The 14,846-nt window shown below is 36.6% G+C and overlaps 1 protein-coding gene across 1 annotated transcript; it reads left to right on the top strand.

Moving 5' to 3' along the window:
* Positions 1-10,554: 10,554 nt before the first annotated feature.
* On the top strand, positions 10,555-14,666 carry rab36 (RAB36, member RAS oncogene family). The gene is made up of 11 exons (XM_052567870.1): positions 10,555-10,644; positions 11,040-11,126; positions 11,592-11,683; positions 11,924-11,998; positions 12,703-12,804; positions 12,900-12,964; positions 13,571-13,622; positions 13,706-13,787; positions 13,880-13,970; positions 14,080-14,196; positions 14,287-14,666. The coding sequence occupies exons 2-11, from the start codon at positions 11,073-11,075 to the stop codon at positions 14,340-14,342; spliced, it is 786 nt and encodes a 261-aa protein (XP_052423830.1). The 5' UTR covers positions 10,555-10,644; positions 11,040-11,072; the 3' UTR covers positions 14,343-14,666.
* The last annotated feature ends 180 nt before the right edge of the window (positions 14,667-14,846 follow it).

The following is a 14,846-nucleotide window of genomic DNA, read 5'->3' as shown; positions in this document are numbered from 1 at the left end:
GTTTGTGCAGCAGGTTTGTTTCTTTGTGTTGGGGTGAGTGTGGCTTCAGGAACTCTTCGTAAACGTAGTTACCAATAATTGCTTGACACTTTTTCCACATATAATAATAATATTGGCTATTTATTCAAACTTTTCTGTAAGCATTAACAACCACAAAATTGTCACCCAAAAATCTAATTTAAAGAATCATAAGCTTATTTTTAGGAGCATTAAAGGAATCAAAGAAACCAATGGATCCTCTGCAGTGAATGGGTGCCACCAGAATGAGAGTTCAAACAACTGATTAAAACATCACAATAATCATTTAGCTTACCTAACCTAAATGTTTGCTTCTGGCTAAAATACGAGTCATATATTCATATTGCTTTCTCCAATAAAGAAGTCATCTAATCTGAATCAGGAGAGAAATATGCACAGCTCAAGCACCATGGACAAGTGAAAACAGTCCAGAATAGTTGTAAACGAGTATGTATATGCATTTTAATGTGAGAGGAACGTTATTATGGACAGAAGTGATGGTTTAAAGTTAAAACGCCACAATGATGGATTTGTTTCGTACAAACACACAGCTTTTCACTTTTCACTTTAGCTGTATGGATTCTGACGGAACCCATTCACAGGATGCAGAGGATCCACTGGTGAACAAGTGATGCAACGCATTTATCCAAACATGTTCTGATGAAGAGACAATCTCATCAAGATTATAGCAAATTTTCATTTTTGAGTGAACTATTTGTCTAAGACTTTTGCACTGTGATGTTTTCATGCCAATTTAAACACATTTGTGACCTTGGACCTCATCAGTCATAAATAGCATGGGTATATTTGCAGCAATAGCCAACAATTCATTTGTATGGGTCCAAATTATCGATTTTTTATTTTATGGCAAAAATTGTTGTGACGTTATGTAAAGATCATGTTCCATGAAGATATTTTGTAAATATCCTACTGTAAACATATCAAAACTTAATTTCTGATCAGTAATATGTATTGCTAAGGACTTTATTTGGACAACTTTAAAGGCAATTTTCTCAATATTTAGATTTTGTTGCAGCCTCAGAATCCAAATTTGATTGCATCTTGGCCAAATATTGTCCTAACCTAACAAACCATACATCATTGGAAAGTTTATTTATTCACCTTTAATATGATGCAGAAATCCCAATTTGACCTTAAAAATGACCATTATCACTGGTTTTGTGGTCCAAGGTCACTTTTTAAAACTCTTATGCTAAATATATTATATATTATTTGTATTGTAACATGATGAAAACAAAGAATATTTCTGTAACAAGATAAGTGATGGTAATTGCAAAAACATTCAACATAGGGTGAACACAAAACACAACAACAAAACACAAAAACAACAACAAGACAGCAATGCAGTAACAGTAATGAAAAAAGCAGAAATGACAAATGTTTAATAGTAGAAGTATTTAAATAGTAATACCATGTATAATAACATTGCTAATAATATTTTATGTGGATGAGAAAAATGGGAATTAAAAAAAATGTCCTATATAAATGACAGCGATGGGACCTGGGGAAAATATGTTTCATTGTTATGAAAATAATGCAGAGGCATTAATGGCTCTAAAAACAGACTTCATTTACTTTGTGCAAAATATCTTTTTAAATGTGTTTTCTTTTGATTATTGTTAACTACTATTGTTAACTGTGAATAGTTGAATCCTGTTGGTTGAAAAACACCATTTATATGTAAGAATGCACATATAATTAATTGATAGTTATGTACAGTAATAGTAAAAACTGATGTGGTTTATGAATCTAAACCTTTTAGCCTGTACTTTACAGTAACATAACTTAATACTGTTATAACATGGCATAGGTACAGTCTGCACTTGAAAATATATTCTCTGATATTACTTGCTCCAGGATTGACAACATAAATATGGTCACCCATACACATTCCAATATATGCATGTTATCACAGCATCAACCAAATTATCAGCCATATTAAATGTTAAAAGCAATAACTTGGGGCAGCTAAGTGGCCATATACATTGCCTCTATGATAAATCAATTGCACGCATGTATTGAGTGCTGTCACTCTAATTCAATGACATATGCTGCAGGCTGATGCACTGCATGTAATCCATGAGGAAATTGTGTCTTCCTGTGTAATTGTCCCTGGACATTAGATTCTAGGAAATGTCTTCTCACTTCGTCTCAATTCAGTCCACTCAAGCAACAGTAGAAGCTCAACGCTGCTTTTATTTATGGTGCATTGCATCACGGCAATCAGCATGCTAATTAAATGTGCAATTAATTTTTTCTTCAGCTGATTTATGTCTGCAGAGGGTTTGTAGTAAAAAGAACTGTGAGAGGGAGAGATGGATGGAAGAGAGGGAGAAAGAGAAGCTGGAATGATCTCGCATAAAGGACCAATTAGTGGCCAAACCCTGATGACCCTTTATTGTTGTCATCCCTAACACAGCCCATTGTTCATCACGCCACTCATTCTAGAGTACCAGGATGAAACAGCCTACAGAACTGACGAAAAGGTTTATGTACCAAGGAAGTATTTTGAACTCGTCTGTTCAAGATATCTTGAGCTATTCTATCGTGTGTGGATGCCACCTCCTCCAGTTTATCACTAATGTTTTTCCTGACCACACTGTACTACTCATTATGTATCTACACCGTCAGAAAATGGTGATTGAGAATAAACTCAGAATACAGGACTGTTTCAAACTGACCTTCAGCTCCATCCTTTGGAGAAAGTCTGAAGAGGACATTATTATAATTTATAGGCCTAGGGTAATATATAGGGAATTGTGTGCTTCTAATTTTATAGCAACAGTTTGGACAGGACCCTTTTCTATTCTATCATGACAATGCCTCTATGTATAAGCAAAGTCCTAATCCCAGCTGAACACCTCTGGTGAGACTTTAAATGCAGACCTTGAGACAAAAACTCATCACAAAACAACAATGACTTGTACATACTGTATATTTAAAATAATAGGCTATCAGTTGTACAAACGCATTGTCTTTCAACAAATTTAGCCACAATCGCACCATTTGTGGAAGTAAATGCAACTGGCCTTTGCCTTTGTGGTTCGATTGATTGCGTGCATAATCGAAAAATGGAAAGAAAACCTGCAGAATTAAGACAAAATTTTACATTCTTTGTTTTTTTTAAATGTTTTCATACATTTTACCACTGAGAAACCTTAAAGGGATAGTTTCCCCAAAAATGAAAACTCTTGTCATTAATTACTTACCCTCATGTAGTTCCAGTCCTGTAACACAATCTGGCTGTCCACACCATGAGCGAGGTGACAATGCGACGCAACAGAATCAGTCAAATATCATAATCTGCAAAAATTCACCTAATGTGTGTGCTGCAACCAGATTTCATAATCGGTTAGGATTTTAATACTCCTGCAGTGTGAGCCCAGCTAAAGGGAAATTATTGATTGTTCTTCTGAGAAAATAGAAACCGTTTCTAAAATAGAAATTTTTAGTGTCGTTAACTCACCTAGCTAGGACAAAAGCTCTGATTAACATGGAAAAGATACATTTTATCTTGTTGCTGCCTTTCATTGCATGTAGTTAGGTCACGGTCTTCGGAACACAGAATAAGAAATTTTTGATGAAATCCAAGAGTTTTCTGACCCTGCATAGACAGCAACGCAACTGACACATTCCCAGGCTCCAAAATGTAGCCTAATAAGTTAAAATAGTCCATGTGACATCAGTGGTTCAACCGTAATTTTACAAAGCTATAAAATACAATTTGTTCAAAAAGAAAACAAAAACAACTTTATTCAACTTAATTTGTGTACCAAAGATTAACAAAAGTCTTATGGTTTTGGAACGACATGAGGGTGAGTTTTTAATGACAGAATTAAAATTTTGGGGTGAACGATCCCTTTAAGATGGTGTATTCTGAAAACGAACCTCTTCTGTCAGGACAGGCAGGGATGTGATTTTTAAAGACACACATTTAGATTTCTGCATTCAGCCGCTGTATTCAACACTCGCTTTTCTGGAAACAAAACACAAATCATATTTCTCTCACCATTGTGGGTGTTAATGAGGTATGTGGGAAGTTTTCACTCTTGTGAGACCCTGGGGTTCCCTGAGCGTGGCCTCGATGCCCTTGTATTTCACATGTAAAGCTGATAAAAAAGAAATGATTAAAAAGGAGGGTATAGTACTAAACATGGGTGTAATCACACGTTTGGCTGGGGGAAACTCAGAAGATCATTTTGGTCCCATAGGCACTGTAGTATGTAATGGTTTATGCCACAGCTGTGACCACTAGATTATTGAAAGAGTACATTTGTTGTGAAAACCAGAAATAAACAGATGAATGCTAGAGCAGCGGCGAGCAGGAGGACCAGCAGTGGAAGACCTTGTGACTGTCATGAGCAGCAGGGAAGGACACACCGCAGAGACAGACGAGCAAGGCACTCAGTTTAATCTCATTCTTCAGAATGGTAAACAGCGGTTTTAAGCTTTGGAGTCTTGACAACAAATTGGATTCAGAGTCCAAATCGTTCACAGGGACAAATGTGATGTGTCACACTGATATAAGATGGTTAGGTGAGCCTCAGTCAGGTCACATTTCACATTCTACAAAACTCACAGTACATGTTGCATAAAGACAACATGCTTTTTTTCTGACATTATTGCCATGAAAGTTAAGCACAGTTCCCTTATTCTCATTCTCATTAATACAATTCATCTGTAATACCGAATACTGTATTATACTGTAATGCATCTGGATGTGTATCTATAAATCATTCTTAATTAGATCTTAAATTAGATTATTTTTTACTGGAATACAGTATTTTTTTTAAAATCTCAATACAACAACAACAACAACAACAACAAAAAATAATAAAATAAAATAATCGATTTAATCAACAAAATAATCAAAATCAGCCTAAAGAAGACAGCATACCAATCCAGCTAGCATTGTGTATAAATATTACTGAGATAATTTATTATATTTAAAATTGTAAAAAATATATATTTATTTCACACACACACACACGCACATAGATTAATATTTAGTATGTTATTTTTATTGTTATTCTATTTGATTTCAGTTAATTTAGTCATTGGCCTTATTCCTCATTTAGTAAAAAAAATTAGAAGTATTCTTCACGTTTCATGAAAATGTTTTTAATGTATTTTCTTCAGAATATCAGCTTTGAAATGTCAGTCACAATTATTAATAGTGCTGTCAAATGACTAATTGTGATTAATTGTATTCAAAATGACAAAATAAAGTTTTTACATAATATATGTGTGCGTAATGTATTTATTATGTATATATAAATACTAGAGGTGGGCATAGATTATTTTTTTTTAATCTAGATTAATCTCACTCTGATCTTGAAATGAATCTAGATTAATCTAGATTGAAATGGCTCATTCGAATTCTGCCGAAGGCATTCAGAATGTGTGTGTTACCCAAATAAAATTGATAAACAGTAAGTCTTTGAGAAGGAGTTTATCAAGCTAGGACTGCATACGCACTGTGCAGACGGAGTATTTGTGAAACCGCGAGTACTGAATTGGGCTTTTTCACATCTTTTTGTTTGTTCAAACTGCGATTTGAACGTTCAGATGCAGGAGGGACTTCGAGGAGAACTTCGCAGAAGAGAGCTCGGTTCAGCTGTCCGTGATACGCGTCTCTCTCTCTCTCTCTCTCTCTCTCTCTCTCTCTCTCTCTCTCCCTCTCTCTCTCTCTCTCTCTCTCTCTCTCTCCGCACCGAACACAGCGCACCAGTAACAGCTACTCTATTCATCTTTTCCGCTTCTTGTGTTTGGATGCTTTAATGTTTAAATCGACAAGCGGTAAGGCTTAAAAACACGTGAGAAAGATAAGCTTTCGTGACGATGCGCAGCAGTGGCCCGTCAACTGTCCTGAGCAACTTTTTAGGTTGGCCTCTATGGAGCCAAAAGAGTATCAATAAAGATAAATGCACACACTACATTCACATATGCACACATAGGATTCATACATGTACACACATAATTCATAAATACACACACAGGATACACAAATGCGCACAAAATTCACAAATGCACACTTAGAATTTAAAAAGCACAGAAGATTCACAAATGCTTACAAAATTCAGAAATGCACACAAAATTCAGAAATGCACACACAATTCAGAAATGCAAACAACATTTACAAATGCACTCAAGATTCACAAATGCACAGGACAAGATTCAGAAATGTATTTCTGATGCACACACACATATATCTTGATTTACAAACTGCTTGCGGTCTGTGAACTTCACTGCATTTGTGTGTGAATTTTGGACTTGGCTCGACACACAAATGCCTTTTTTTAAACAGGGAATGATCTGCAACCAATCAGATATCTCCCTTGTTTGAGCCAATCACAAGAATGCACCCCACGTGGGGATTGTTCACTTATAAGCCAATCAGCGTACGACTCACTTTCCTCAGCGAACAACTCACTTTCCACAATCAGTGAACGACTCACATTCCTCAGCGAACGATTCACTTTCCTCACGCAGCGAACGACTTGCTTTCCTTAGCGAACGACTCACTTACATCACGCAGCCGGCGACTCACTTTGCACAGCAGGACACCCACTTTGCGCAGCAGGAGACTCACTTTCCGCAGCCGGAGAGTCACTTTCCTCTCGCAGCGAACGACTCACTTTCCTCACGAGTCACGCAGCGAACGACTCACTTTCCTCACGAGTTACCATAGACAGTAAAAGAAATGGACACAGCGACCCCATTGGAACTCAATTGAGACAAATGAAGCCCAGTTTTAGCGTTTTTTAGCACTTCCGTTTCTGACGCGCAGACTCAAACTAAGCTTGATGACGTCAGCAACCTGTCTGCCAGATGTAAATCTTCTAGTAGCTGTGCGTGCAAACTGCCATCGTTAATCTTGCAGAGACGGCGAGCTTGAGCGGGGAGTTCTTTGTCGTGAGTGAGCAGGAGTAAGTATTCTGATTAATTATTTTGTATAGTATTTTAAAATGTAACGCCAGTACGCCATATTAAGTTAATTGCCTGCGAGCTTCTCCTCCTGTCTGTACGGTAATGCGACAGAGAGCCGAGTGGTTATGACGCAATCGTTAGCCTATTTTTTACAAAAACTGTTTATACAGGGCCATAATGTAACATAGAAGGTAATGGAGCCCTTTATACATTGTCGTGTATCTTTAGAAATAAATAATGGACAAACAGAGTCTTTAAACGCCTCAGATGTAAAGTTATTCGCTGTCAAAGTGACGCCAAAATGAATGGGAGTCATTGGGAATGCTAACGCAAGTGAAGTTCTGCTAAAAGATGGCAGCCCCCACCCGACTTCAACTTCCGGTCAAGTTCCTTGCCCCTTGCGAGTCACGCAGCGAGCGACTCACTTTCCTCAGTGAACGATTCACTTTCCTCACCCAGCGAAGTTGAGCAAACGATTCCCTTTCCTCACGAGTCACGCAGCGAGCGACTCACTTTCCTCAGTGAACGATTCACTTTCCTCACCCAGCGAAGTTGAGCGAACGATTCCCTTTCCTCACGCAGCTGGCGACTCACTTTGCGCAGTTGGAGAGTCACTTTCCTCTCTCAGCGGACCACTGACTCTCTCTTCATGTAGGGACCGAATATTATAATTAAAGTGACTTCTATATTGCATCCAAAAGAATATTTAGATATATTTAAAATATTCAAAAAGGTGTAAAAAATTTAGTTTTACTTTCATTAAAATATTTCAATAAAATGAAATAATTGCCTATTGCAAATTTATGAATCCATGGTTAACTTTTTTTCTGCAGTCACAGTCTGGGCTATATGTATTGAGACATTTTTAAATTTATATTTTGTAAAAAATAATAAAAAATAAACCTGAATTGTAATCTAAACATCTGTATTTCCATACAATTTCATAAATAAGTAGGCTATAATATGTCGCACCAAAGGCATATCGCACTGTGTGAACGCGTTCATGTGATTGGCTTATAAGTAAACAACCATGTGGAGTGCGTTCTTGTGATTGGCTAAAAGAAGGGAGACATCTGATTGGTTGCAGATCATTCCCTGTTTAAAAAAAGGCATTTGTGTGTCGAGCCAAGTGAAGTGAAGTTCACAGACTGCAAGCAGTTTGTAAATCAAGATATATGTGTGTGTGCATCAGAAATACATTTCTGAATCTTGTCCTGTGCATTTGTGAATCTCGAGTGCATTTATAAATGTTGTTTGCATTTCTGAATTGTGTGTGTATTTCTGAATTTTGTGTACATTTCTGAATTTTGTATGCATTTGTGAATCTTCTGTGCTTTTTAAATTTTGTGTGTGCATTTGTCAATTTCGTGCACATTTGTGTATCCTGTGTGTGTATTTATGAATCATGTGTGTGCATGTATGAATCCTGTGTGTGCATATGTGAATGTAGTGTGTGCATTTATCTTTATTGAGACTCTTTTGGCTCCATAGGCCTCAGCGAGTCAGTTATAGAAAATATCAGGGTGAAAGTCATCATAGCTTGTTTAGTATAGACCCAGCTCCCAACCCAACTTTGAGAATAGATTAACGCGATATTTTTTTAATCGCCCGATAAGAGTCTCACGTTAGCGCAGCACGTTAACGCCGATTATGTGTTTGTATTTATATAGACATTATAAAATACACAGTATACAAATATTATGTAAACAAAAGCTTTTATTTGAAATTCGATTAATCATTTGACAGCACTAGTTATCAATAAAGTAATCTCCCTCACATTTGTTGCCACTTATATAAAAGTGTGTGAGAGAAAAACAGATAACTGCTCTCTCCAATTCTGCAATGTCGCACGTGAGACCTTCCAGAAATACACAAAGGTGTTTCAAGACATCTGAACCTGCCAGATGCAGGAATTATTACACCACTATATTCCACCGCATCTGTTCTGTAACAACAAACAAGTTCATGCACAGTCTGCATTCTCTTTTAATTACAATAGTCAAAGTGGTCAGCTGTACACTTCAGTTGAGTTCATACAATACTTTGATGATGATGATGCCGGCATCAAACCAAACCCTTACATCGTAATACACATCACAGCTATCACAGCCAGGACACAGATGGGACCAATTAGAACTGAATCAGCTTCACATACTACCAAACTGTCCATCATTATTGATGAATGTGAAATGGAATAAAACCTAAGGCCATACTGAGCGATTCAAACCTAGTCACCTTTGCCCTTTAGTACCCATTAAAAGAGCTGTAGCCTGGCCTGCTGACACTGATGCAGCTCATCTGCTGATATTATTTAAAAATTATGATACTGATACTGAGGAAAAACTCCTCAGGAGAAGCATCATCCCTGAAGAGAATCTAACATGTTTGGAATGACACAGCACTCCCGCCGTTAGTGGAGATCTGCTGCCACCGTGCGGACATTCAGGGTAGTGCACCACTAACAGATCAGAGCTTAAAAAGACAGATCACACACACACACACACACACACAAAATAATGATTTCTGTCATTAATTACTCACCCTCATGTTGTTCCAAACCCGTAAGACCTTCGTTCATCTTCGTCATGCTGCATATTCAACAAGAGCGTTCTGACGAGGGAGGTCAAAACAGGACAGAAAATATCCTAAATTATGTTTAGTGATGTAAAACTCTTGATAAAGTTATAAGTGGACATCAGAAAAAAGTACAAAATAATAAAAACGGCAGTTCATGGCCTTTTCATCAGCTCACAAACCTCCTCTTGTTCCTCCGGAATCTCAGTTTGGGAAACCTTCAAATGTTGCTGATAATAAAGAATACAGTATATTTTCTTTTTATTTGTATTTGTATATCAACTGGGTGCTACTGAAAATCTATATGATAAATAAACTAGGTCAAAAGTAATCAAAATTAGTCTGAATACATTGCCTAAAATGTATAATCTAGTAGATTACATTGCTCACACAAACAGGCCTACAGCAAACATGTGACACACGTGAGACACGCCACAGTCCCACACTCAAACCCACACGTGTTTCTGTTAGTTTTCAATATTTCCAGTGTATATTGCTACCTTTTACAGGGTAGTGTCATTTCACTCACACAAAGTGGGAGACGTCACCTTGTTTCATTTTTTAAAAGGGGGGAAACGCAACAACTTGGCAACATTTAACAATAATCATTAATGTATTTAGTTTACTTAACATTAACTAAGCATGAACAATACTTCTACAGCATTTATCTTAGTAATTTTCATTTCAACATTTACTAAAACATTATTCCAATTAAATGTTGCGCTTCTTAAAATTAGTTCATGCACTGAGAATTAACATGAACTAACAATGAACGACTGTGTCTGCATTAACTAAAAATAACAATGATTAATAGCCTAAATACTGTAATAAATGTATTGTTCATTGTTTGTTAATACAATAACTAACATTAACTGACGGAACCACAAACTTGTATGTCAAAATAAGTTTGAAATATCTTCAGTTTCAGCATTTACTGTGAAAATGTACAGAGGTGACGTTATTGACAGCAGCCATGAAGCGCGCTCCCGCACCACGTGACCGCGGGTTCCGGCTCCAGGTTGCTATGGCGATGTCGGTAGGTTTTGATGCGGAGAGTCGGTTCGCCTTCGGCAGGAATTAGACAGCACTGCAGGAATATCCGTGAGTACACCAAACCTATTCATTATATACAGTCTCAGCAGGCCTTAATGAGCTGAAACGACGAGTAGAAGCGTTTCTGAAGGATTTTTAAATTGACAAAATACTAACTGCGCCGTTACAGCGCTATGTTGTGTTGCCAATCATGTACAAATGCAGCTCTGTTTATAGAGAATTAACCTTTTTAACCATAAACATTTTCTGCAATCTTCTGTATGCCTTAACAGCATTTATAGCATGTCTAAAAATAACACAAATAAAGTTACGATTGCTTTGCTAGTATACACTTACTGTATAAAGTGTGCTGTATAATTAGTTCAGGTTGATGATGTAGAATAAACACATACAATGTGTTTTATATGGTAATATGTTTGATCTGACATTGTGTGTCTTCACAGGCGAGTTTCCCAGGACAACCTGCTGACAAGACAATGCATTTCAACCCTCCTGTCAGTAGAGACAGGATCATAGCCACATTTCCAAAGGTACACAGTCTAAACTCACATTATGTCAATTATTTACACGTACTTTAAGGGAATCGATCATTCTGTGTTTGAAAAGGTCAAATCATCCAGTATGATTCATTTTGCAAGGGGTACTGTACAGGACATTCAGCAAGCGTTCTGTAAACTGTAGCCAGCTCATCAGATTAATATATTGAGAATGTGTGACATCCATAGAGGAGCAGCTGGATGCGTCGGGATCACAGGACTGCAGCTGATTCTGCTCATTTCAAAGCCTGTTTCCTGCACTAGCTTTCTCAGTAGTGGGGTCATATGAAGGGGAAATGTGTCATATTTACTTTCTGGTCTTGATTTTGAATGATTTCAAAATGGTATAGGAACATACAGCTTTGCGGTAGACTGTACTTACTCACTTTATTGCCAAAACGTAACATTGTTTATGATGAGTTCATCAGCATGCATTAGTTCTGTTCTATTATTCTGTAGTGTTATAATCCACAAGCCTGCTTACAGATGAAGGATGATTGGGATACAAGAGCCAAGAGGGCTTGCCAAGACCGGGAAGCACGTCAGCAAGGGTTGGTTTACAAATTAATATATATTTACATTTGTTTTCTTCAAATTTTTCAAAATATTTCGAAAGAATGATATTAATGTTTATTATTAATATGTTATATGTTATATATGTTTTTTTATACTGTTATAGATTAATTGTTATAGATATTGGTACATTACTGTCAAAAGTTTAAAGTGTATATAGAGAAAGAGAGAGATTACTAGTCCATTAATTATATAATCATATTCTTATTATCTTCTAGGTTTGACAGGTTTAAGATGTCAAAAGCAGTAGTGGTTGGAGATCTCAATGTGGGAAAGACATGTTTAATAAACAGGTAAAGTGTAAACAGGAGGTTTATTTAAAGGGATAGTTCACCCAAATATTTAAATTCTGTCATTAGTTTCTCATCCTCATGTCTTTCCAAACCCGGAAGACCATTGTTCATCTTCAGAACACAAAAGAAGATTTTTTTCATGAAATCTGAGAGCTTTCTGACTCTCCAATAGACATCTGATGCTCCAACAGAAGTAACATGTTCAAGGCCCAGAAAGGTACTAAGGATATTGTTCAAATAATCCATGTGACATCATGCGGATAATTTTTGTACGCAAAGAAGACTTTATTCAGCAATTTCTCCTCTTCCACATCAGTTCTCATTATGCATTCACAACAGTACTACAATGTATGAGCAATTTTGTTTTTTACAAGCTATGGGAAGAATTGTTGAATATCCAATATTTTTGTTAAAGTTGAGCCACTGATGTCTCATGGACTATTTTAACGATGTCCTTACTACCTTTCTGGGCCTTGAACATGGTAGTTACATTGCTGTCTATGCAGGGTCAGAAAGCTCCCGGATTTTATCAAAAATATCTTAATTTGTGTTCTGAAGATGAACGAAGGACTTATGGTTTTGGAACGACATGAGGGTGAGTAATTAATAACATCATTTTAATTTTAGGGTGAACTATCCCTTTAAATGATACACACTGTATTTTTCATGGACATTAAGTTCCATTATGTGTTTGCATATAATAGGTTCTGTAAAGATGTGTTTGAGAGAGACTACAAGGCTACTATAGGTGTTGACTTTGAGATTGAGAGATTTGAGATATCTGGGCTGCCCTATTCTCTTCAAATGTGAGTATTTTTTTCTGAATTATTTAAATAGCATGTCTGTTTATTTAAAATCTTTATGTATTTTATATTTGTTTTGCACATTACAATATTTGCAGATGGGACACTGCTGGACAGGAAAAGTTCAAATGCATCGCATCAGCATATTACAGAGGAGCTCAAGGTAAAATGCGTGTTCTCATTTAAAGGAACAGTTCACCCAAAAAATTTACATTTGCTGAAAATGTACTTATCATCGGGCCATTTAAGATGTAGAAGAATTTGTTTCTTAATGGAAACAGATTTGGAGAAATGTAGCATTGCATCACCTGTTCATCAGTGGATCCTCTGCAGTGAATGGGTGCCATCAGGATGATATGTCAATAGATTCGATTCTGATGTGAGAGGATAATGGGATGGACATTTTCACTGGATTATTATGGCAGCAGTTTAAAGTTAAAACAATTACATGATATTAGTTATTAGCTTTTCACAAGACATTAATTAATGGACTGGAGTGGTGTGGATTACTTGTGGATTATTGTTTTTATCAGCTGTTTGGACTTTCATTCTGATGGCACCCATTCAATCCAGAGGACCCATTAGTGAGCACGTGATGTAATGCTACATTTCTTCAAATCTGTTTGCATTAAGAAACAAACTCATCTACATCTTGGGTGATCTGTGGCTGAGGAAATTGTTTGAATGTTTGGGTGATTTATTCATTTAATACTCCAGATCAGAGTCTGTTTAAACCCCAGTATAATCCTTTCTGTTTCTACTCTAAAAGTTATTATTACTGTCTTCGACATGGCGGATATCAAGAGCCTGGAAAACACACAGTAAGTAAAACCTGTAGTAATGTTCTAAAGACTGAAAAGGTGTCAAGGAATTGAAATTGTAATGATTTGTGTTTGTTTCTCAGACAGTGGTTAAAAGAGGCACTGCAGGAAAATGAACCAGACTCCTGTTTTGTTTTCATAGTTGGCACAAAAAGAGACCTCCTGGTGAGAATAGTCTCTACAGACAAGCATGCATACTGTATGTACAAATACAACTTGTAAAAGCTATTAAAGACCCCCGCTGTCCTTATTTGAAGTCTGCAGAAGAGTGCCAGAGAACAGAGAGCGATGCCATAAAGATTGCAGCAGAAATGAACGCTGAGTTCTGGTCGGTGTCCTCAAAAACAGGTACATTCTGTACATAAGTACATAAATCTATTTCATAGTTGTTGCTATGTCCATTAATAAAAATACAAGATAGATCCTACATGTAACTGTTACAACTATGGGGTTGAAGGGGAAAACGTCCAGGAGTTTTTCTTTCGCGTGGCAGCTCTGGCCTTTGAAGATGCCATTCTGAAGGACCTGGAGACAGAAATCAGCACCACTCAGATTGGAGATGGATGTATTCTTGGTAAAGATAGCACTCTGAAATCATAAAACAACAATATTCACTTATGTAAGTGTTGTTTTGAGTAAATGAATGTGGGTTTTGTTATTTCAGATGATAAAGCACTGGAAGATGCACAAGAAAAACCAAAGAAGAAGTCCTGTTGTTGATCCTCAGTGGTTTAGGAAGAAGAACTAACCCATTTGTATTTCGGGACAGAATAAATGTTTAACTTAGTAGAAATCAAAGTGTTTTTGGTTGACATAACCAACCTCTGAGTTGGTGCATCACTAATGTACTCCACCTTATCAGAATACACATAAGGGACTGACATCTGATTTCAAACATTTGATATGTACTGTAGTATTAACGTCAGTATTTTGTACTGAGCATAAACTGCCATTTAATAATTGTAATTGTATTTTTCCTTTTTTATTTTTATTTTTTATCTTCCTTTGGCAGACGAAATAAACATACATTATAATTGCACGCAACTTATGAATTTGTTATTAGTGTTTGTCTTAACGTTAACCGAGCTTGAGTAATGTACAGCAGTGATATAAGGAAAAATATTGTTTATCAGACAAAAAGCATAGTTTAATAGTTTTCAAACATGATCATGAAGTGTAACAGATGGCTAGACTTTGTAGACTATTATTTGAGCTTTGTCTACA

The sequence above is a fragment of the Carassius gibelio genome, chromosome B10 (genome assembly GCF_023724105.1).
Source record: "Carassius gibelio isolate Cgi1373 ecotype wild population from Czech Republic chromosome B10, carGib1.2-hapl.c, whole genome shotgun sequence".
In the NCBI taxonomy this organism is placed as follows: Eukaryota; Metazoa; Chordata; class Actinopteri; order Cypriniformes; family Cyprinidae; genus Carassius; species Carassius gibelio.
Note: the sequence above shows the minus strand (reverse complement) of the source record. Positions and strands in the feature narration are given on the sequence as shown.